The sequence below is a fragment of the Erythrolamprus reginae genome, chromosome 3, assembly GCF_031021105.1.
Source record: "Erythrolamprus reginae isolate rEryReg1 chromosome 3, rEryReg1.hap1, whole genome shotgun sequence".
In the NCBI taxonomy this organism is placed as follows: Eukaryota; Metazoa; Chordata; class Lepidosauria; order Squamata; family Dipsadidae; genus Erythrolamprus; species Erythrolamprus reginae.
The window spans coordinates 129,653,972-129,679,433 of NC_091952.1; the positions used below are offsets into that span (position 1 = coordinate 129,653,972).

At 36.5% G+C, this 25,462-nt stretch overlaps 1 protein-coding gene and 1 pseudogene across 1 annotated transcript; both read left to right on the forward strand.

The window, feature by feature from the left end:
• Positions 1 to 2,643: 2,643 nt before the first annotated feature.
• LOC139165389 (mucolipin-3-like) lies at positions 2,644 to 10,089 on the forward strand (annotated as a pseudogene).
• Positions 10,090 to 16,115: 6,026 nt separating this feature from the next.
• On the forward strand, positions 16,116 to 21,604 carry LOC139165390 (mucolipin-3-like). Its single transcript, XM_070748577.1, has 8 exons — positions 16,116 to 16,142; positions 16,286 to 16,385; positions 17,161 to 17,273; positions 17,364 to 17,513; positions 18,033 to 18,165; positions 18,256 to 18,350; positions 20,794 to 20,924; positions 21,541 to 21,604. Exons 1-8 carry the CDS (start codon positions 16,116 to 16,118, stop codon positions 21,545 to 21,547), a joined length of 756 nt encoding a protein of 251 aa, XP_070604678.1. The 3' UTR covers positions 21,548 to 21,604.
• Positions 21,605 to 25,462: the final 3,858 nt, after the last annotated feature.

Below are 25,462 nucleotides of genomic sequence, written 5' to 3' on the forward strand. Positions count from 1 at the left end.
TGCTGAATAACTACAAAGAAAAAAAAATCCACATCTTTCTGGAGGCTATTTTTTATTTGAAGGATAGTTGAATAATTTTCAAAATTGTGGAAAAAGTTAAAATACTGTACTTGCATATCTAAGTGAATGAACAAAAGCTTTCTAGAACTTTGTTTTTAACTTCAACTGAGTGATGCAAGTTAATCATAGCCCCTTTTTCAAATTCATCTGGCTTTTTAATTTTAGCTTGGAACAGTTCAGTTTTTTGAAATGGATTTTAGTTATAGGGTATGGTATAATAATCATCAGTGGCTAGAATTGAGACTTAGTGTCAGAAATTTAGATTCTGCTTTTATGAGACACTCGTATAGTAGTGTTGACGAACCATAGATGGCCAGCTAAATCTACCACTTTATGAATCTACCTATGTTGTCATCAGGAATAAAATTCAACTCAAGGATTTGATTACCGGTACATTATTGCCTTCCCGTTCTGTGAAGATTTTTCTGAATTCTGATTATTTTATTTATTTATTTGTTTGCTTGTTTGTTTGTTCGTTCATTTATTTATTTGTTTGTGTGTTCGTTCGTTCGTTCGTTCATTTATTTATTTATTTACTTTATTTGTCATACAAATGTAGTATTGTATTGTATTGTATTGTAGTATGTTTAACATAATATAAGTATAATGTAGAGATAGAAAAGATAAAAAGACATTAGGACAGGAACGATAGGCACAAAGGTGCACTTATGCACGCCCCTTACAGGCCTCTTAGAAAAGGGGAGAGGTCTATTGTAGATAATGTAAGGTTGAAGATTTTGGGATTGGGGGAAGAAACAACAGAGTCCGGTAGTGAATTCCAGGCTTTGACCACTCTATTGCTGAAATCGTATTTTCTGCAGTCTAGTTTGGTGCAATTTACATTTAGTTTGTATCTATTGCATGCTCTTGTGGTGTTGTGGTTAAAGGTGAAGTAGTCGCCAATAGGGAGTACATTGTGATGTATGATTTTATGAGCAACAGTTAAATCAGTTCGGAAGCAGTGTATTACTTTCAAATGATGATATCAAAAATTGACTGTATATTCACTAATTAACTCTGCATACAGTTACTTCCTCTGGCTCTGATTTGGCAATTGAAATCAATAAAGAGAATGTTTAGCATTATATTTGATAAGTTGACTGCAACATTTATATAAATAATTTGGGATCGGCCCAAATTAGCCCCAGTTTTGCATGGGTTTTACTGTATCTTATGAGATTATGAGCATCCCTGTTGGGTTGGCAGTATTACAGGATCGATATGACATTAATAATTCTGTGGAATAGACAGTCACCTTGCACAAATATGATAGGTCCCACAAAATAATTTAATATATGAAAATATTTTTGTACTGCTTTCGAATGAGCACAAAATCACTTCCCATTTAAATGCCAGTGTCAAATGAGATAACAATGATTTTCCTCCCATTTATCTTAACATATCAATTGTGCGTTGGTGCTTTTTGAGAGAGAAAGAGATGAATTGAGGAATCTGCCACTTATAATATAGATCCTGAACCAGGGAAGAAGAGAGAAAGAGAAGAGAAGTGAGCTACTGCTTTATAGATTAACTTATTTGTCCTTCATATGTGCAGGAATCTGTTCCCCAAATATTGCTTCTTTTGTTTTTCATAGCAATACCAATAATGCAATTATATTTCTTGAGCACCATACAATTCTCAATAATAAATTCTTTGAATTTAGTTAACCTGGTTTTCTGGTATCTTCAGTATTGTTGTTGTCCTCTACAAACAATTTGTAATACATTAAGGCCAATGTTGCAAATACAGAACTAAATAATTCACATGCCTTCTGTGGAACTAGAGGGTCAATAGAACTAGAAGGAAGTTTAAGCAGATTCTGTGACATTTGTACTCTAAGAACAAACTGAATATATTGTAATTTCTAGGGTTCCTAATACTAAAAACCCCAGGAAGTTGTTTATGGAACTCCCTCAATGTGCTAAAGTTTCTTAGCATACAGCATTTCAAGGAATTGGATTTAAAAATTGGTTTGTTCTGTGACTTTTCTCTGAAAGTGTGATCTGTATGATGGTAAGACATAGAATGGAGTTCCATATAATACACATGTCTTAAAGAACCCACAGTTATTCATTATTGGACTTCTAGACCATTCAGAAGCTGTGATTCTCAGCCATTTTATGACGGCGCAGAAATCAAGCAAGAGCCAAGGATAAATGTGCATGTAAGAGAGGGGGAGGATAGGAGAAATGTGGAAGATTTTTTTGAGCAATAACTCTTGAAACAATATCCTGTAAAATCTTAACAGGAAAACTGATAAACAAAATAATGTGTTTATGGAAAAAACCTTCTTATGTTTGGTTCCAAAAATAGTGCTTTTTATGATAGGAACATGAGAACTGTGGGAGAACTAATTTTTCTTCACTGTTAATATCTTTTTCACTGCTGTGATTAGTTGATGAAATAAAATCGATGGGCTATAAGTTGGCATGGAAGGTGCTGTAATACTTGTAGTTTAGAGTTGAAACTCTCATTGTTAAAGGAGACAATCACACCTTGAGTTTTAGATATGCTCACAAATACATGCATAGCATTTTTGGTTAATCATTCCAATATTGCTAATGTTTTTTTCTGTTCCAGCAATGGAAAATCCTGAAGTGCTTGTAGGCAGCTGCAGTACTCAGGATGATGAGCATTTATACAGTGTAAAACATCATGCATCAATGTGCCAGCTTCTGGAAGATCAGTTAAGAAGAAAACTTAAATTTTTCTTTATGAATCCCTGTGAAAAATTCTGGGCCCGAGGAAGGAAACCGTGGAAGCTGGGCATACAAATTCTGAAAATAGCTATGGTCACTATCCAGGTGAGATACACAGCTGCAGTACAATTATTACTTACACATTTTTAGCTACTGCTATATAAATTCAAGAAATTATAACCAGTTGAGTGACAACCTCTGATTTACTGCTGCTTTAGAGACTTGTGTTTTTAGAACCATCTGTACGGGTGGTATTTGAAACTTTCAGACCTTAATACAGGCAGTCCTCGACTTATAACCATTTGTTTAGCAACTGTCTAAAGTTACAAGGGAATGGTCACATGATTAGAATTTGGGCGCTTGACAGCCAGCATATACTAATGATGCTTGCAGCATCCTAGAAACATGTGACCTGCATTTGCAATCTTTCCAGCTGGCTTCCAACAAGCAAAGTCATTCCAACAAGCAAAGTCATTCCAACAAGCAAAGTCAATAGGGAAAGCTGGATTTATTTAGCATAATTCAATCAATTACTGCAGTGATTCATTTAAAAACCATGCTCCCCCCCCCATTTTAAAAAATAAAATCAGGTACAACTCATGTAATAATTGCCTTGCTTAGCAACAGAAATTTTGGTCATAATTGTGATTGTAAATCAAGGATCATCTGTCAGTATTGAAATGACCTGTGTTCTTACACACTGAGTATTTTGGAGGAAAATATTTTTGTCAAGTACAGTGGTACCTCATGATAGGAACCCCTCGTCATACGAACTTTTCGAGATACAAACCCAGAGTTTGGAATTTTTTTGCCTCTTCTTACGAACTTTTTTCACCTTATGAACATGCCACAGCTGCTGGGATGCCCCGCCTCCAGACATTAGTTCCAAGTTTTTGCAATCCTGGGATCCCCCGAGGCTCCCCTCCATGGGAAACCCCACCTCCTGACTTCCGCAAAAACGCGATGCTGTAGGGAAATCCCAGGATCGCAAAAATGGACAGAGTTGGGGGGACAAAAACAGGAAGAAAAGATTCATGGATCTCAAGGGAGGAGAAAGGTGTGGGGGAGATTAGGAGAGTGGGGTGGGGAAAAACGGGAAGAAAAGATTCATGGAGCTCAAAAGAGGAGAAAGGTGGGAAAATGAGCAGGACTGGGTGGGCAAAAACGGCAGGGACTCATGGAGCTCAAGAGGAAAAAGGTGTGGGGAAAATGAGAAGGACAGGGTGGGTAAAAACGGGAGGGACTCATGGAGCTCAAGAGAGGAGAAAGGTGGGAAAATGAGCAGAACAGGGTGGGCAAAAACGGGAGGGACTCATGGAGCTCAAGAGAGGAGAAAGGTGGGAAAATGAGCAGAACAGGGTGGGCAAAAACGGGAGGGACTCATGGAGCTCAAGAGGAGAAAAGTGTGGGGAAAATGGGCAGGACAGGGTGGGTAAAAACAGGAGGGACCCATGGAGCTCAAGAGGAGAAAGGTGTGGGGAAAGTGAGCAGGACAGGGTGGGTAAAAACGGGAGGGACCCATGGAGCTCAAGAGGGGAGAAAGGTGGGGAAATGAGCAGAACAGGGTGGGTAAAAACGGGAGGGACCCATGGAGCTCAAGAGGAGAAAGGTGCAGGGAAAATGAGCAGAAAGTGGTGGGCAAAAAATGGGAGGGACTCATGGAGCTCAAGAGGAGAAAGGTGTGGGGAAAATGAACAGAACGGGGTGGGCAAAAATGGGAGGGACTCATGGAGCTCAAGAGGAGAAAGGTGTGGGGAAAATGAACAGAACGGGGTGGGCAAAAACGGGAGGGACTCATGGAGCTCAAGAGGAGAAAGGTGTGGGGAAAATGAGCAGAACGGGGTGGGCAAAAACAGGACGGAAAGACCGATGGAGCTCAAGAGAGGCTCTTTTCGCCTTGCTTCGTTGGGACTGCCACCTCTCGCTGTCCCTCCCCCCACTCCGTTCGCCTCAGCTTCGTTTGCCCACAGCTGTTTTTTTTAAAAAGCCTTAATGTTTTGGTTTTTCCTAATGGGGTTGCACGCATTATTGGCTTTTCCATTGATTCCTATGGGAAACATTGTTTCATCTTATGAACTTTTCACCTTATGAACCTCCTCCCGGAACCAATTAAGTTCGTAAGACGAGGTATTACTGTATTTAGTATTGGCAAATTTAATAATATTATATGTATCTTCATCATATGTTCTCCCTCTGTGTTGCGGAAGAACTTTCATAAGTGCCAGCTAACATAGCTATCTCGTTTAGGAATTATAGAACTTTAGTCCAAATATTTGATGGATGGTGGATTGGGGTAATGAACAGAATAGGCTATTAGTCAAGTGGAGACAATGAACAATATCAAGATTATAGCTGCAGTTTCATTTCAGTATTATATATGTCACTCTTCAGCCTTCTACTAATTAAATGCTCATTGTTCACCAACTATAAGGAAATCTGTGTGTTCAGAATATAGTATGAAAATGTCCAATATGAACTATACTAATATTGAACTAGAACTGGAAGAGGAGCATTTGCGAACTGCGTTAATGTGACGTGTGCCGGAGCGGGGCTTGACTTGGAACTGAACTGCAGCCTCGATTCATTATTATTATTCAGCAAAACAGATCCAAGATCAAAAAGAATAAAATAGTCATGATATTGAACTGTGTAACAAGAATACTGTATAGTTACATAAATATAGGAGGAGTCTTTGACCACTGAATGAAAATAAAAGTTGTAAAATCGGAAGGATGGTACCCAGTTCTTTTGTCCTATATTTTCAATTCCTGATTTATTTACCTTTCACACTCTCAGAGTAAAATGAAACTACCAAGAGAATGAGTAGGGAATGTTGGTAGAACTACTGTATTTTTTGGAATATACAGATAAGAGGTACCCTTTTCCTCCCTAAAAGAAGCTGAAAATTTGGGTGTGACTTATACTTTGAATGTTACTTTTTGAAAGCTTTTTCCCCCAGCCCTAGCAAGGTGCTGACAATCTTCTCTGCTTCCTATGCCCTCTGAAGAAGGTTTTTTCCAGCCCTAAATCTTTGCAGGCTTGCTTTCATTCCTACCCCCTCTGAAAAAGGCTTTTTCAGCCCTAACCAGGAGATAAAATAATGTGTTGAACCTGAACTGACTAAGAACACAAGCCAGATGAATACCTGATAGGTTGATTCTCCCCCCCCCCTATTTTATTCCCCCAAAACTAAGGTGCGTCTTATACTCCAGTGTGTCTTATACTTTGAAAGATACGGTAGCTACGAATGCTCCATCAATTAAAAAATTTAATGTACTTGTGGTCAGAATGGATTTTTTGAGTATTTTAGCTGAAGAATTCCTTTTCTATTGATATTTTCAGCTTGTAGTTTTTGGGTTAAGCAATCAAATGGTGGTTACATTTAAAGAAGAAAACACGTATCCTTTAAGCATCTATTCCTGAAAGGTTATATGGACAGCATGGATGACACCTATGCAGTGTACACGCAAACAGAGGTCTATGACCAGATCTCTTTCGCAATAAACCAGGTAATATCTATCTATCTATCTATCTATCTATCTATCTATCTATCTATCTATCTATCTATCTATATCTATCTATATCTATCTATCTATCTATCTATCTATCTATCTATCTATCTATCTATCTATCTATCTATCCATCCATCCATCCATCCATCCATCCATCCATCCATCCATCCATCCATCCATCTATCGGCTGTATGTTCCAGCATAAGTCGGGAATGGCTCAAGCAATTTTAAACAAACTTGGTACACAGATGATTTACCCTCTGGAAACAAATACTGTGGGAGTAAGACACCCTAGCACCCCTTAGTGTGTATATGTGTTCCTGCATAACTCTGAAACACCTGGGCCATTAATGAGAACGAGTGCAGCGTCCTAGAGAGGACATTGTCTGTGATGTCACTTCTATCACAGCTTCCTCTGGAAAGCCAGCCATGACATTTGCCCTCCACTGGACCAATGGGAAAGCACCTGATATTCCCTTCTCTTGACAGAAGGTGGGCCAAAGTGCCATGATTGTAGAAAGGGTGGGAAAGAGGAGTGCATTGGAGGGGAGAGGGACAGGGCAGGGGTGATGGGCATGGGGGTAGGGGGAAGAAAGGCCCCTCTCAGTGGCTCCCTGTCAGAGGCAGACGGTGCCCCCTGGTGGATTTGGGGCAAAGTGCCAAGATTGTAGAAAGAGCGGGAAAGAAGATCGCATGGGAGGGGGAAGGGGGAGGGCAGGGGTGATAGGCATGGGAGTAGGGGGCAAAAAGACCCTTCTCAATGGCTCCCTGTCAGACAAATGCTTTGACGTCTATAAATACCTGTGTAGCGCTGGGTTTTCAGCTAGTATTTTATAAAATATTGTACACTGAACTTAAACTAAGCTTGAAAAAAGCCAAGTCAGTATATGTAAACAGATATGAATGGAAGGAAAATCACATTGGTTTCCTATACCATGGAGCTTGCATTGGCTCTAATGAGGCAAGAGATGGAGACCTTTTAATTCCATAATAACCTCATGAGATAAAGGTAACACAGGCAATTGGCCCATAAAATGAGGTTTTCTATGAGTGAATCCATTTCACCGAGTTTTATTTGAACCTTAGTCTGTAATTCTATTCATGAGATCAATAAATCTGAAAAGCAGTATGTTCCATTCTCTTGCGTCTCCAATTAGTTCAGTTTTAATTATCAGGCAGCTCCATTAACTGGTTGTACCTTGTCGCTTAGTTCTTACAGCTGCGTGCTAATTCGGTTGGAAATCACGCCTATGAAAAGAAAGGATCAGAAGAGACGCCCATGGCAATATGTCAGTACTTCTACAAGAGAGGAATTATCAGCACAGGAAATGACACTGTCGATATTGACCCAGAAATTGAAACTGGTGATATACTGAACTACTCAAATCAGATAGATTGTTTCTGTGTGTGTGAGAGAAAGGAGAATGAGAGTGGGGTGGGCGGAGGTCAGAAAGAGAGACAACTTGAGCAAAGTCATAGTGTTTAAAAGCAAACACATAGTAATTTCCAGTATCATTACAATATAATGGGTAGACACTTCAGATATTTTATTTGTACAGGAAGAAACTCAACTACTGCAGAGTCCTCACTTAGCAATTGCTTCATTCAGTAACAGTTCAGAGTTATGACAACAGTGAAAAGGTATATTTAAGACCAATCCCTGAACTTGCAGCTATTGCAACATCCATTGTCACCTTCTCAGCTTGTTTCCAACAAGCAGAATCATTGTGGAAAATGCCAGGAAGTCACAAAAGTCACATGCCATTTTGCTTAACAACCTGAGGTGATTTGGTTAATGACTGCAGTGGAACTGTCGTGATGTTTCACTTTATGACTATATCACTTAGTAACTGTGATTAGTGAGGACTACTTGTACATTAGAGTCTTGTTTAAGTCATGAAAACTGCAGTAGTGGTGCTTCATTTAATTCCTTGCCCCATTTCACTCAAATGATGTCAGCTTCAGTCAGACCTTGTATATTCCATATAGATGTACATTGTTTATATCTATGGAGATTCTCAGTCATCCAGGTTATGGTTGTCCTGAAGGTGCTTTTTCAAGAAGTAACTGGACTTTCTGGTTTTTCTTTGAAGATGTTTTGCTTCTCCTCCAATAAGCTTCTTCAACTCTGAGCTGAAGAAGCTTCATGGATGAGAAACAGAACATCTTCAAAGAAAAACCAGAAAGTCCAGGTGCCTCTTTAAAAAAGCACCTTTAGGGTGTACGTGGCTTAGTTTCCAAGTGGCCTGATACCCTGCTGATAAAAATGGCTGACTCATAGCCCAATGTGTTGACTTTATAGTATCTGAAGCAGGTTCTTCATACTGGTAATTATTGAAAAGAGTTAAGGGTGCATCTACTTGCAAGATACTGTAGTATAATCAAAATTGAAGCAATTGATGTCCCTCATCCACAAAAGTGTCTTGCCAACTCAACGTTGCAAACATTACCAACACTAATTGGTGATTCAGGTTCAGGGTGAACTTTACTATTAGGAAAAGTGAGGCAGTGCCCTCAGACTGTAGACATGTGATAGAAAGCATTAGTAACCTGTTGGATGACATAAATGTTTGCTGTGTGGATTATTTTGCGCTCTTACTTTTGCCCTGAAGTATTGAAGAAAATGTCACCTTACAATGCACTTACAAATCCAGTTAGCTTATCTGCCTGAGCCATTTATGTTTATGTGCTTTAGGCAAATACTGAAATATATTGCTGACTCTACTGGCCTCTGAAACTTTGTGAATAAATTTGAGTGGACAGTCTTAACTGTTCAACATGAATATTGATTACTGAACATAGAGAATTATTGGTAGTGTCTGTTATGAGAATTCAGAAGCATTGTGACTTATTTGTGGAGTTTGGAAATAGTAAACACATGTGCACAACATTTCCAAACAATACCAAAAGCTGAATTCTGTAAGGATATCTTAGCTTAAACCTCTTGGGTTTGAAAGATATTAAAGGACTGTTGAAAGATTGAGGGTCTTTTCTTGATATATGTATGCAATTACATGAACAGATGTGTAACATATACAAATAATTACAGTACAAGAACTTTCTGAATTACTGTTTCTTCATTTTATTCAGATGGAAGTAATTTATAACTGCATTGAAACATCATTCTACAGTCATAAGTAGAAGGGCCTGTAACCATAGAAATTAGGGTATTAGGGTACTGATCTGTGGATCAAGTATAAAATTTCCTTTTTGGGTTAATTTTTAACTAACAGATATTTCTAGGGATTCTTTATCAAATAAGAATTCCCATAAGGCAGAAGTTCAGTAAATATATGCATTAAATTAATGAAAAAACATAGCTGCTTTTTTCTTGCAAGTATGAAGAAAGATTTTACATCTCGTATTATTTAGATAAGACTACTAGTGACCAGACAATTTAATTTCCTTATTACTGATTTTATGTCTTCCTCATCGTATTAAATATTGAGTATTTTCTATATGCCGTAAAGCATCTGTCTTCCCACAGAGTGTCTTTATGTGGAGCCGTACCTCTGGAAAATGGGACACTGAGGAAGACTCCTTTCAATTTCACTTTGGACTTCCAGAGGTGAGGAGAAATAAAAGGTGCTGGCATTCTTGAACATTTTTGGTAATGGTGAAATAAAGCTCCGGTCTCTGTTCTAGACTTGTAACTCTGACACTCACGTTCAAACTGAAGGCCATTAATCTCCAGACCATTCGACAACATGAACTCCCAGACTGCTATGATTTCACACTAATAGTAATTACAAAGGTGGAGTCCTTGGAACTTTCTGAGCTTGGTTGTTTATGTGCAGATAAACTAGGAAGCAAGTAAAAAAAATTGAAGTGATGAAGACTTGTAATTAGTCATTTTCTGAAGGGCAGGTTTGGCATGGGAGAAATGGGCCTAGATTGTGTCAGCGTCTTCTTAAAGTGGACTATTGCAGTATATACATTAGCAACTTAGAAGTAGAGAATGAAGTGAAATGATAACGCTGAAGCTAATCAAGAGGCAGGCACCAATGATTTATTGCTACCAGAGATTTGCCTGCCCACAGCTGCAAATACCCATTTGGTAAATCAGCTATTCTTTGTGTGTGTGTGTGTCCTGCAATTCACATTAATTCTCGCGGTAACTCACCTATACTCCTTTTAGTTAAGTTCAAAACATAATTCTGTATAGTATTAGCTTTTTGACAATAATATTAACAATAATATTAATACTTTTATTATGCGTGTAACTATATTGTAATTGTACATTTTAAAATTTGTTTCTATTTATTTTTGGTTGACTATGGCTGGCGGTCAACTTGAATACTCCTCAGAATGGTACACTGACAGAACTAAACTAACTCCAAGCATTTTCTGTTTTCTACAAAACATGCTTTTTATATGCCATCACTGCTTCAAAGTTATACTTCAAGCTAACTATAAGACTTTATGGCTTTTTTGAGAAGAATAGTAGATAGATAAATGGATGGATGGATGGATGGATGGATGGATGGATGGTAGGTAGGTAGGTAGGTAGGTAGGTAGATAGATAGATAGATAGATAGATAGATAGATAGATAGATAGATAGATAGATAGAGTTATAGATATAGATATAGATTTTATTACCAAGCATTTGGCATAAATTATTCATATTCTTTTTTTTTTTTAGAAATTTTTTTATTACAAATATATACACATTTACATACAATATATGTTTTATATTAATACAAGGCTAAATCAACGCATAACAAATAAACAAACAAACAAACATGACAAAAAAATATTCTTTAAAAAAAGATCTAATTGCTTATTTAAGTACATTAATAACAATAACTATTCACTTAGCATATTTTATAATATTTGTACTTGTATTCCCTTCAGGAGGTAAGTTTTTAATGATTTTTGATTTTAAATTATTTTCTGGTGAAGTATGTTGTGTCCTCAGCGTATACCATTTTCTCTTGTAGGTTGTCACTGTTCTTTAAATAATTTAATTCTTTCTTATCCGCCTTCTTTTATTCTTATTCAATTTCTTTAATATGATACAGATCTTTCTTTATAAAAAGGGTTTTTGTATATATGTCTTTTGTATTTTTTTTTCTATGTAATAAAAAGGATATAAAGTATTGTTAATTTGGTTTTTTCTTTTGAGTTTTATTTCTTTTCTTAAACCAGTTATAAAGATGTATCCAGGTTTTATCATGTTCGGAATCTTCTTTATTTTTTAATTTAATTGTTAGTGCGTCAGATTCAGCACAGTCTAATATTTTTTTAATTATCAAATCGTCTTCAGGTAGTTCGGGTTGCTTCCAATTTTGAGCTATTGTTATTCTAATTGCTGTCAATATATGAATTAATAAGTAATGTTTGTTTTTTTCAATTTTTTGATCTATAATTCCCAGGAGAAAGGCGTCAGGTTTTTTATTTATCTTCATTTGTAAAATCTCTTCTATCCAATTCTGCATTTTGTTCCAGAATTTTTTCATTTTTGGGCAGGTCCACCAAATGTGGTAGTAGGTCTCCATTTTTTTTACACCTCCAACATTTTGGGCTTGTTCCTTTATACATTTTGGCTAATGTTGCCGGTGGAAGGTGCCACCTATAATACATTTTGTATATGTTTTCCTTATAAGCTGTAGATTTTGTTAATTTATAATTTTTGATCCAAATTGATTCCCACTTATCTAAATTTATGCTATAACCAAAATTTTTGCCCCAACTATGTATACTATTTTTAACTATGTGTTCCTCCATTTTGTAGTGTAGCATATATCTATATATTTTGGAAATCATTTTCTTTTCTTGGCCTAAAATTATCTTATCTAATTCTATCTCTTTTATTTGTATTTCCTTCCTTTTCCCTTCTTGATATTTTGATTTAATTACGTTATACGCCCACCAATCAATTTTGATTCCAATTTTTTCTAATTGTTCCCTGGTTTTTAATTCCCCATTTTTTTCTAATGTTTGATAATAATTTAACATTTTGTTTAGTTCTCTTGAGTTTGGGTATACCGTCGCCTCTAAGCTCGAGTACCATTTGGGGATTTGGTGGTAGTACATTTTTTTGATTTTTTTCCAAGTTATGTATAGCGAGTTTCTTATTATATGTTGTTTGAAATAACTATGTATTTGTTCTTTATTTTCCCAGAGGATAGCATGCCACCCTGTTCTCATATCGTGTCCTTCCAGTATTAATAGTCTTTTATTTTCCAATTTAAACCAATCTTTCAACCAATCCATAATTGCTGCATTATAATATAATTCGAAATCTGGTAGTGCAAATCCTCCTTGTTTGATATTATCTTGTAGATACTGTATTCTAATTCTAGGTTTTTTTCCGGCCCAGACGAATTTTGTAATCATTCTATTTAATTTTTGAAAAAAGTCTTTTCTTAATATAATTGGAATCGTCCTAAATAGATATAGAATCTTGGGTAAGATGGACATTTTTATTGTTGAGATTCTACCTATGAGCGAGATAGGCAATTTGTTCCATTTTTCTAATTTCTTTTTTATTTTTTTTATTAAAACCGTATAATTATCTTCCTTTATTGTGATTGCTTTTGCTGTTAATTTTATTCCCAAATACTTAACTGTTTTTACTATTTGTAGGCCTAATCTGTCTTCTAATATTTTCTTCTCTGTATTTGTTAAATTTTTTGTCAGTATTTTGCTTTTTTGTTTATTAATTTTAAGTCCTGCTACTTTTCCGAATTCAGTAATCTCCTTTAATAAAACTTCCCCTGATTCAATTGGATCTTCTATATTGAATACTAGATCATCGGCAAATGCCTGAATTTTGTATTCTTGTCCTTTCAAATTTAATCCTTTAACATTTTTATTTAACCTTATCTGATTTAATAAGATTTCTATGGCCAAAATAAATATTAATGGGGAAAGGGGGCATCCTTGCCGTACTCCCTTTTCTATTTTTATATTTTGCGTTAATTGGTCGTTTATTATAACTTTTGCCGATTGTGTAGAGTATATCGTCTTGATTGCTTTTATAAATTTTTCTTTAAATTTCATTTTGGTCAGTTGTTTAATAAAGAAATTCCAATTCAAATTATTGAATGCTTTTTCCGCATCTAAAAATATTAATGCCAAATTCTTTCCTGGGTTTGCCTCATAGTATTCTAAAATATTTATAATGTTTCTCAGATTATTTTTTATATTTCTGTTTGGTAAAAAACCGTTCTGGTCCGTATGTATGATTTCGTTAATTATCCCTTTAAACCTTTCTGCTAATATTGTTGTGAAAATTTTGTAATCTGAGTTTAGTAATGCAATTGGTCTGTATTGTTTTATTAAATATCTTTGTTCCAAATCTTTTGGTATTAGTGTTATTAACCCTTCCTTCCAGGATTCAGGCATTGCTCCTTTATCTAGCACCTCATTCAGCATCTGTAGTAATAATTTTTTGACTGGTTCGTATATTTCTTTGTAATATTCGGCTGGTATTCCATCTACTCCTGGGGTTTTGTTATTGTTTTGTTTTTTAATTGCTAGCTCTAATTCTGTCATAGTTATGGTTTTATCCATTCTATCTATGTTGGTCTCCGATATTTGGGGTAGTTCAATCTCGTTCAAATATTGATCTATTTCTTCCTCTTTTATATCATCTTTCCTATATAGCTGTTGAAAATAGTTTTGTATTATCTTTTTTTTTTCTTCTATATCAATTTGTTTTTTCCCCTTTTCATCTTCCAGTTGTTGGATATATTTCTTCTCTTTCTGTTTTTTAATTTTATAGGCAAGCCACCTTCCCGGTTTGTTTGCGTGTTCGAAGTAGTTTTGTTTTACACTTTTGATTTTTTGGGCTATTTCTTCCTGTGCTATCAAGTTAATCTTGTGTTTAATTACATCTCTTTTTTCTTTTAGTTCGATTTTTTTTGGATCTTTTATCCATTCGGCTTCTATTTGTTCTAATTCTTTTTGATTTTCTCTCATCTCCCTATTTTTATCCTTATTTTTTTTACTAGTGTATGCAATGGTTATCCCCCTTATATATGCTTTGGTTGTGTCCCATATATTTTGTATGGTTGTGTCTTTATTCCAATTTTTTTCTAGAAAGATATCTAATTCTTTTTTTTGAAAATTCTTTGTATTTGTTTTCTTGTATAATTTTTGTATTCATTGTCCATCTATTTTTTTTTGGTTTGGTTTCCTCTAATTACAATACTTACTGGATTGTGGTCTGCCCAAAAGTTAGGTTCTATTTCTGCTGATATTATCTCTTGTTGTAATTCTATGTTTGTCCATATCATGTCCAATCTAGACCATGAGTCGTGTGGGTGTGAATAATAAGTATATTTACATTCATCCCTGTGTCTTTCCCTCCATGTATCCTTTAACTTAAATTCTTCTATAATATCTTTGAGTTTTTCTGGTATAGTTTTTTTCTTTTTACTCTTTTCTTTACCTTTATAGTCTTTGTCGTAATCTATTATTATATTAAAGTCCCCAATCACACAAATGTTTCCTTTTTCAATTTTTATTATTTTTTGGTACAACTTTTTATAAAAAGATTTTTGGTCTTTATTGGGAGCATAAATCACAATTAATTTTTTTTTAATTTATTAATTTCGATTTCTATTATAAGTATTCTACCCTCTTCATCACTGTCAATTACTTTTGGATTTAACCAGCTTTTAATATATAGTGCAATTCCTCTTTTTTTTTCATTTGCAAGTGATGTGAATAGTTTCCCCAATTTCGGGTATTCCAATACTTTCTTATCCTTTTTCTTTACATGGACTTCCTGAAGGCATATTACATCTAGATTTTGTTTTATTAGTTTTGTAAATGTTTGTCCTCTTTTTTGAGGAGAGTTCATTCCATTTATATTCACCGAAAATAATTTAATTTCTTTATTCATTCTTCGTCAACTATCTTGCCCTTTTGCTGCTTCTAAGCTCTCTATAGTTTTCTGTTTTCTCCCCTTTCCCCTTGCTTATCTTGTCTGTTCTCTCTTCCTCTATCTCTCCCTCCTCTTGGCTTGTTGTCTCCAGTTCCGTGCTACTTTCCCCTTCTTTCTTCAGATGTTCTCGAATAAATTTGTCTGCTTGTTCTAGTGTTTCTATATTTATTTTCTTCCCCTTCCACGTTACCATTACCCCCTCTGGCACTAACCATCTAAATTGTATCTCGTTTTTTATTAATTTGTTTGTAAAGTAATGGTAATCCCTCCTTCGTTCCCTAATTCTTTTAGGTATTTGTTTCAATACAATGATGTCTTTTCCTTTATACGTTAAGACCCCTCTGGTGTTCCTATATATCTCATCCCTCAGGGTTTTTTTAGTGAATCTAAGGTGGACCTCTCTGGGGAGTTGATGGCGACGTGCGTAATTAGTTTGCACTCGATATACCTCGTCTACGTGGTTAATTAGTTCGTTTTCGTTTATTTTTAACTCTTCAGCAAAGAGTTCAACTACGGTCGCAAACAAGTTCTCCCCTTTTTCTTCTGGTATATTTTGTAGCCTAAGATAAAATGAGGCTTTTTCAAATTCTAATTGAGCAATGGCCCCTTCTAAATCTTTGTTTACCCTCCTGAGGTCTTCTTCGTTTTTAGTTAATCTTAACTTATTCGCCTCGGTTGTCTCTTCCACTTGCTGTATTTTAATTTCCTGTTGGTCTACTGCTTCTTTAACACTTTCTATTATATTATTAAATTTGGCAAAATTTTCATTTACTTCCTCGAATTTTTTTTTGTGTCTCCTGATGGTTTTTAATTATAGTTTCTTTAGTTTGGTTAGAGGACTCCTGTTGTTTTATCATAAATTCTTGAATTTTGTCTAGGGAATTTTGTAAACTTTGAAGCGAGGGTGTCTGATCTTTAATCTCTCCTGCAACAATATCGGAGGTCGATGAGGATTTCTGCACAGCTGGTGATAGTAAGGTTAAATTACCCCTTCTCAACGACGTAGTTAATGTTTGTTGAGTTGCCATTTGTGATAATTATTCATATTCTATCTGAACTAACAAGTGTTTAGAAATAAGAATAATAGCATCTTTTCTATCTCCACAATATCTGCAGATACTCTTTGATAACAAAGCTCATAGTGGAAGAATTAAAATAAGCCTAGACAATGATATTGCCATCAAGGAATGTAAAGACTGGCATGTTTCTGGATCAAGTAAGCTTAAAAAACATACTTTTGTTATTACTTATTTAGTGCTTATTAGGGTTTATTGAAGGCCTAGTGATGCATGAAGTATTTGCTATGATGCATGAAGTATTTGCTACAGTATTTGCTATGATCTGTAGTAACTATATTTTTTAAAGTATGTTTGTCAACTGAGCACGCAATTTGAATATGTGTGTTACATCATTTCACCTATAGTCCTTAAAAAAGTCTCTTTCTATATGGTTAATATGTACAGTACTGGCGAAATTCAAATTTTTTCCCTACCAGTTTGGTGGGTGAGGTTTCGTGGGCGTGGCAAGGAAGGATACTGCAAAATCTTCATTCCCACCCCACTGTGGGGTCAGCCAGAGATGGTATTTGCCGGTTCTCCTAACTAGTCAAAATTTCCGCTACTGGTTCTCCCGAATCTGTCAGAACCTGCTGAATTTCACTTCTGATTTACAGTATATTAGAAGGGAATTCCCCACAATGGGAAATTTGCCCCAAGTGCAAATAACTACATAACTTGAGGGAGGAGGGGTCCTCTTTAGACTACCAAAAGTATGAAGCATTCATTCTTTTTGATGGCTTTGAATCCTTTAATTATCCACCTCTCCCTGTATTGAAAAATTAAGTAAGATGGAGGCCTCTTCTCCATTATTAGCACTCTCTCAAGGCAATTTCACGAAGAAAATTTCCCCTCAGACACAAATGAGTATGTGTTCTATGAGAGTATCAGGTTAACTATTATGCATAGAGAAGTAAATCAATCTTTTTTTCCCAGTACAGAAGAATACCCATTATATGATGATCTTTGATGGTTTTGTCATACTGACATGTCTTGCATCACTGATTCTCTGCACACGATCTGTAATTAAAGGAATTTGTCTACAAAGGGTAAGCTTATGTTTCTCAGTATCTCTTAATAAATTTAATTGCAGCTTCTCAATAGTAATTTCTCTTTTCTTGCCCTCTCACGTATCCTAGGAATTTGTGACTTTTTTCCAACATCACTATAAGAAAGAAGTATCTTTCTCTGATCTAGTGGAATTTGTCAATGGATGGTATATCATGATCATCGTTAGTGACCTTCTTACCATAGTTTGTTCTACATTAAAGATGGAGATACAAGCTAAGGTAAGTGACTTGAATCCTGATGACCTGTGTTCCAGTTTTGGAAGTCCCAATTGAAATCTTATTGACCAACCTGAATTTTGTTATTTGTATAGTTCACTTGAGTCTTCAACTGGGGAAAATGGTCACATTGAGAAAACTGCTGCTCCAGAGAAGGCATTTTTCTAGCTGTATATTTTACCTATCCATGGTAATATCATTAGAAATTAGAAATGAGCAGTATCTGTGCATATCATCAAAAGTCTATTAATTTGCTGTGCAATGCATTTGTGCTCTTTGTCCACCAGGAAACAGCCCTGACATTTTTAGCCCATTTCTTTTTAATGTTATAAGGTTTACTCACCTCCCAAGAACTGTCTCCTAATCTAGCAAAACTTTATGTCACTCATCTCAGTGTCAAAAGAAAAGAAAATATGGTATCCCCAAGAGTTAAAATGAACATAAAAGGTCCTTTTTTTATGGGCATCCCACCTGAAATTCCGTTAGTGTAATTTATTGAACATCATCTTAATCTTCATATAGAGTCTGACAAGCTATGACGTCTGCAGTATCCTGTTAGGAACTTCCACCATGCTTGTGTGGCTTGGAGTGATCCGCTACCTCAGCTTCTTTAAGAAATACAATGTAAGGATCTTCTGGAACACTCATGCTCTTGGTATTCTTTTCTGTTATTACCTGGCAATGCTGAATATCTTTGGAAAGTCTAATGAGCATCTCTGGGTTTTTCTTGGGCCTTGTTTTTCAGCTGCTTATTTTGACTCTCCGTGCTCCTGTGCGGCTATGATTTATCTGGGTTATTGCTTCTGTGGCTGGATTGTGCTGGGCCCATATCATGCTAAGGTACTGTGAGTTGGATGTTTGTCATCTAGTTTTGTATCTGAAGGGTCTTGCGCAAATGTTAACAAAATGAGCACGCTGCCAAGATATCTGAAAGGGCCAGTTTATCACTTTAGTTATGTAACTATACATGATCACCAGAATATGGAGTTGTCACGTATAGGTATATATTCTGCATTATCTGAGGCATTGATGCAAACCTTAATAAAATATTGTAATATCCAGAGATTTTCAACGGCTGGTATTGAGTAAAACATGTAACATTTATTTGCAGTTTACTGTATTTGACCAGTATTTTTTAAACAACTTGAGCAAAAAATGGAAATAATTTTCTTTTATTTTGTCTGTTTGTTCCTGAATATTTGTTCTCTTCTAGTTCCATACCTTGAATATGGTTTCTGAATGTCTTTTCTCTTTGATAAATGGAGATGACATGTTTGCTACTTTTGCAAAAATGCAACAGAAAAGCTACCTGGTTCAGCCGGATCTATCTCTACTCTTTCATTAGACTCTTTATCTACATGGTCCTGAGTCTCTTCATTGCCTTAATTACAGACACGTATGAAACAGTGAAGGTACATAAACATCACTATAGGATGTTACGTTTAATTTTTAAAATGTGAATTTCCAAAAGTTCTGAAATAGTTTTCTGAATATCAAATGATTTTGTTCATTTCATTAGTCTCTTTTGCAAACAGAGATATTCTACACCTTTGCAAGAATTCAGCATTCCACCATGACATCATCATACAAATGACACAGAGCTCTGATAACTTCATATTTACTGCAAGTAAGTAAAAAAGGGCCAATTGCATGATGACATCATGATGCAGTGTCATCATTTATTCGGTCTATGTCAAACTCACAGAGTCATGTTACCGTCCTATGATGTATTGCAATGTTTCCCCCCTTTGCGGAACTTGGGTGGGCTTGGCCTGCCCATAATGCATCCAAATCACAGGCCATCTGTTCGATTTATTCCATAGCTGAGTGATAAGTGTTTTATGTTTAATTTTTTTTTGTTAGCATGGTTTATCTGGTTCTAAAGAACTGAGCAAGTTCTTTAGAACAACCAAGACTGAAGTTGAAGGCTATAACCTATTGCTTAATTTCCCAACTCTACTTTAATCTGAACTACTATGCTTAATTTCCCTTGGGCAAGAGGACATGTACTATGATAACAGTTGTTTTTTCCTTCCCATTGCCTATAATATGAGTGAATCTCTTCAGAAGATAGTTTGGGTGCTCCAACTTCCCAATGTCCTCTGTAGGCCCTAAAGACAAAAAAATTATGAAAAGCCCTCAAGCACTCTTCTTGCAATACTGACGTGAGAAGACCCCAGGAGCAAGACAAGATTTTAAGTTAATGTTATGTTTATATTGAATTACAAGGATATTTAATTCAACACAATTCCTATGATTTTTGTTGTTGTTAGATGCAAAGTTGTGTCTAATCCATCGTCACCCCATGGACAACATTCCTTCAGGCCTCCCTGTCCTCTACCATCCCCTGAAGTCCATTAAATCTCACGCTGACTGCTTCAGTGACTCCATCCAGCCACCTCATTCTCTATCATCCCCTTATTCCTTTGCCCTCAATCTCTCCCAGCATTAGGCTCTTCTCGAGTGAGTCCTTCCTTCTCATTAGGTGGCTAAAGTATTTGAGTTTTATCTGCAGCATCTGGCCTTTTAAAGGGAGTCAGGGTTGATATCTAGGACTGACTGATTCAATGGCCTTGCAGTCCAAGGGACTCGCAGAAGTCTTCTCCAGCACCATATTTCAAAGGCCTTGCTCCCTCTCTATTATTTAATTATTGCCTTAGCAGCCGTCAGCATCTTCAGGTAGCTAACGTACGATTTGACAAAGCAGATTTGGCTCTGGTTAGCTTTCATATTGGAAGTTGAAAAAAATCTAGTGCTGTGGGAGGTTGAAAACACATCCTGGAAGATGGGAGAACCACATCACTTTCTTCCCATTCCTGGGCAATAAAACTGAATGGATGTATCCATGTAAATCACAAGGGGCCAGAGAAGATGGCTTTGCTCTTTGATTTCAGAATTTTCCTCTTCTCTCATATGAAAAAGTATAATTTGGCAGCATCATTTGGAAGACATCTGAATATTTCCTCCAAGGCTACTAGAGTCTGCCTGGAATCCTGAGGCTCAAAGTTGTGTTCCCCTGTCATTTCTACCAGTGTTTAAAGACCAATAAAATGCAGATTACAAGTTCACCCTAATTTCCCAATCTCATGTGGAAACTTGGGGGAAAGTGGATGAGAAATAGGGTGCAAGAACCTCACTTTTCTACTTATTTAATGGCTTCTAACTCACCAGGAGAAACCTGACCTTTCCTATTTTTTCTCACCCCTCTTTAAAAATTGTGTTTTTCATAGCCATATAATATCCACTGGAGTTGTACTACACAACAACTCTTTTTTTTTTTTAGCATTACCAGCGTGAAGGCTTTCCAGAGACAGAACTTCATTCATTCATAGCCCAGTGCAAAGACCTGCCAAACTCTGGAAGATACAGATTAGAAGAGGAGAGTCCTATAAATATTTTCTGTTGTTGTAAAAGGTTGGTGACTAAAGGCCTGGGTGACAGATGCATCATCTGACAGCTTGGTTTCTTCAATATTAAGTTGGCTGCTATGAGAACAGAAAGCAGGTTAACAGAACATCAGTCTTGAATCTAGTGAAACTGTAGGCACTTCCTCATAAGCCTAGTGACCCTACACTGGTTTGAAAGCTGCTCTGGATTCCCATGATCCCCCAGTGTCATGGATAGATAGATAGATAGATAGATAGATAGATAGATAGATAGATAGATACCCATTTTTCAGAATTGCAAATGGTTAAAAGTGAAAGCAATTACTGATTTATTTTAAATTTTCTGAGGGTTGAGGAATAAAGATATCAGTTTGACCTTTTAAATAATGGTGCATAAGATAACTTTGGTATTAGTTATACTTTTCTAAAGTGAGCAATTGTGATTATCCCCACTAATTCTTTGGTTTTTTATAACAGTACGGTTTCTTATCTTGCACTTCTTAGTCAGGGTGACTTATTTTTATTAAAATTATTTTCTTTAGATCAATAGATCTTGTTTGATTTATAAAATGGGACCATTTTGATTTCTTTATTATATTTTTGTGCAGCTGGATAACATCTCTGTACCTTTCCCCCTTCTTTAGGTCTTAATAAAAACATTGTCAAAAATTGCTGAAAGTAGTTGGAGATTCTGGAGCTGGACAATCATCACAGATTCAGTAAGAAATCATCAAAGTGGAAAGAAAGGAATTAAGGGAAAGAGAGACAAAAAAAGAGAAAAAAGAAATAGAGGAAGGAAGGAAGGAAGGAAGGGGAGGGGGAAAAGGGAGAAAACAGAGAGAGAGAGAGAAGAGGAAGGAAGCACCACAAACTGTGGTTCTAGACATCGTTTCAGAAGACACTTTGAAACAACACAGCAATTTAGGGCTGGAAGACATCTAGGAGGTCATCTAGTCCAACCCCCTGCTGCAGCAGGAAAGCTTACACTGTCTGGATTATTTTGGTGCCTCTAACAGAGAGAACAATTGCCAGAAAGAAGAAGGAGTTTACTAGGACAAGGCTGCCATGCAGAGGAAGGCAGAGATAGTCCTTAACTTATGACCACAATTGAGCCCAATTGAGTTTCGCCACATTTTATTCAACCCATGACATCTCCTGGCTCTAATAGTGGTATGTGCAAACTAGGGAAGTAAATCTGAAGGCATGTGGAATGTTTTAATGTACAGAAGTCAGAGTTAAATGTGTGGCAGAGCGTGAACTCTGGGTATGTTTTTTCCAAATGCAATAAGTGAGATTGAATATGTATAGTTTCAGAAGAGGTGTGTTTGTGTGTGTGCGTGTACATGCACATACAGTACACATAGTAGATAATGTATATTTTTGTGTGCCTGTATGTAATATGTAAGTCTACATATGGCATATGTACATAGGATTAATAACATAGTTTGCATGCTCAGTAATAGTAAATAGATATGGAAATTGTATCTCATTGAGGCGAGGAGAGGTCAGACACCCTAACCCTAACTAACCCTTGATGTTAGTGATGTCAAGTTGGCCACCCTGACGCAGTCACATGACCACAAAGCCACTCCCACCCAGTTATATGACCGACAAGCAACTTCTACAAATTAAGCCATGCCCACAAAATTCTCCTCATCCAAAATTCAAAGCTTCCAAGCACTGTGTGAACACATGAATAGCATGGTCTGAGCAATCAGGGTTTGTTCCTGCTCCTTTTAATACTAAAAGTAGATGAGACCATTAGGTGAGGTCATTTGGCAGGTGTAGTATAGTATTATGTGGTCCCTTGTGGGCTCTTTTCTTTCAGCTTAACCTAGAATGAAAGAAATGGAAGGCTTTCTTTGCTGGTGCCCAAATACTAGCTGTCATGGCTGTAGAACCAGGAGCCAGCCCAGAATTCTGCTTTCTAGAAAAATGACTTGGGAGGAAGGCTTCTCCTGGCATGGAGATGATGTGCTCCATTTCAGGAGGGGTGAGCAAAGCCTGGCTTCTTCCCTTTCAGACAAAGTGGCAAGGGGCTTGTGCTCCTCTCCAGCATCTTTGCTCAGCCGGGGAAGTTACTGCGTAGGAAAGCAAGCAAAGCTTCCTATCCTTGGCACGGTGTGGCTCGATGGTTTGGTATTGCTGCAGCCTGCTTTGGACTGCCTATGCAAGGCCAGATCCATTTTGGTGATCCATCCCAGGTACCTTACGGATACAATGAATTTCTGGTGACAGCCTGGTTTACCAGTGATCTTGTTCTCTTGGCACAATTGCTTCTGAACATTAAATGTGTGGGTGGCTCCTTGGTTTGTTTGTAATAATAACAATAATTATTATTATTTTTATTTTTATTTTTATTATTATTTAGTAGATTTGTATGCCACCCCTCTCTGAAGACTTGTAAATTTACCTTGTTATTCAAAGTAAATAAATCTGATATGTTTCTGTGGTGTGTGTGTGTGTGTGTGTGTGTGTGTGTGTGTGTGCAAGTGTCAGGCAATGGCCAGCTGCCAAATAAATGGCTTTTTGAGAATCAAAACCAAACAAACACACCAGTTCATAAGGAGATTTCAAGCTTTATTAAGTACCTGTAGGAGGCAAATTAAATGGAGGAAATATCAAATCCAAAGATCATTTTTTAGCTGCTGGGAACTCCAGTTCAAGCAACGGAGATATTCTGAGGCCCTGGATAAGCCGTGGTCTGGTCTTGCCATGATCCTGGAATTTGGCTGCCAAACTTTAATTAAAAAGTTGAAATTGGATTTCAACTGCAAAGCTCAGAGCTGAAAGGGCAATTTTATGGCCCTTCAATTAAAATCCAGTTGAAATCCAATTTCAACTTTTTAATTAAAGTTTGGCACCCAAATTCCAGGGTCATGGCAAGACCAGACCACGGCTTATAACTGTGAGATGGCCATGGAAGTCTGAGAACTCTCCTCATAAGGCAGCCCTTCCCTTCCACAAAGGCTGTACTGTTATGCTAGCAATGTTGCAGTCAGGGAAGCAATCCTGATTTTGGTTGATTCCTTTTCACCTTCAAAATGTCCAGCTTTCAATTTGGCTTTTCAATGCCAGATACACATGTTTCTCTATATCAATTTATACATTCAGCTGATTTGATTCCAAGCAAACAAAACGATCAACAGTGAAGATCCGTTGAAAATAGTCCAAAAGAGTGCAGCGCATGCCATAACTTAGCTGACATTGGACAAATCTTCTCCAGTAAGATTTTATATTCCTTGTTTTTTTTTCCCCTGGGAAATGTGAGGTGGGTTGAAGTCACCAAGGAAGATAGGTAAAATTCCTTTGGAAGTACATTCATCTTAATTACTGAGATCCCTAACAGAGATATTTGTAATTTAGACCATTTCGTTGAATCTTTCTGCATATCCTTTAAAAATTTTGGGTAGTTGTCTTTTTTTTATCAAAGTACATTTGGCTGTAAGCCAAATCCCCAGATTCTTAACTTTTTAAACTGATTTAATTTCTATTCTTTCCTCTAATTCCTCTATATGTTTCTTGGACAAGTTTTTAGTTAACATCTTTGTTTTATCCTTGTTGATTTTGAGCCTCGCTACTTTTCAAAATTTTTCCATTTCCCTTAACAATTCCAATCCCGAATTTAATGGTATGATATAGACTCGGTCATCAGCAAAGGCTTGTGTCTTATAATGTTGCTTCTTAATTTTCAAACCTCTAATATCTGGATTTGTTGTCACAAAGTTCAATAAGATTTCAATGTACAAAATATATAGTAGCGGAGAGATTGGACAACCTTGTCTAACTCCCTTTTCAATATTAATTATATCTGTCTTATCTCCATTTATTATTATATTAGCTGTTGGCCTGAATATATAGTTTCTATAAAATTATTAAATTTATCTCTAAAATGCATCATTTTAATTAATGTCATTAGAAAATCTGGCTCCTAGCTTGCAAAGTTTGCACCGACAAATCCTCCAAAACCCGGATCGAGGCTCCTTTAAAAGTAAGGTTAGTAATTTTCCTTAACTCTTTGTAGACTGTTTCAGCTGCTTTTTCTGAGAGGAATTTAATTACGATGTCTCGTTGATTGCCGTCTCTTCGCGCTCCAAAAACCCAATGTGCACGTTCTATTTGATGATCCTGAATTTCAATCTTATACTCCTTAAACCATTGCTGAATATTTTGGATCATATTTCTGCCATCGGCAAAATCTGCTTTAAATCCTCTCAGACGTAACTTTGCTCTTCTTAATGTCTTCCAGCATATTTATACGTTGGCGGTCCTGTTCCCTTCCTTCTTCTATCTTTAAAACCCTAATACCCTGGGCTTGCTGTTCTATTTTCACTTCTTGCTGTTCTATTTTCACTTTTTGCAGCTCGGTCTCAGTCTTAGCCACCACATCTTGCATTTCTTTTAGCTGCTGACCGACCATAACAAAAGTTTTCATCAAAGCGTCCATTCTCTCTGTGAGTTCTTCCCCAACTGCCTCCGCCATTTCCCTTCTCTTAACTTATTGTTTACTCACAGTTCCGAATGGAAAGCAGGCTGTTTTCCCGTTGTTTCTGCTCTCCTCCGATA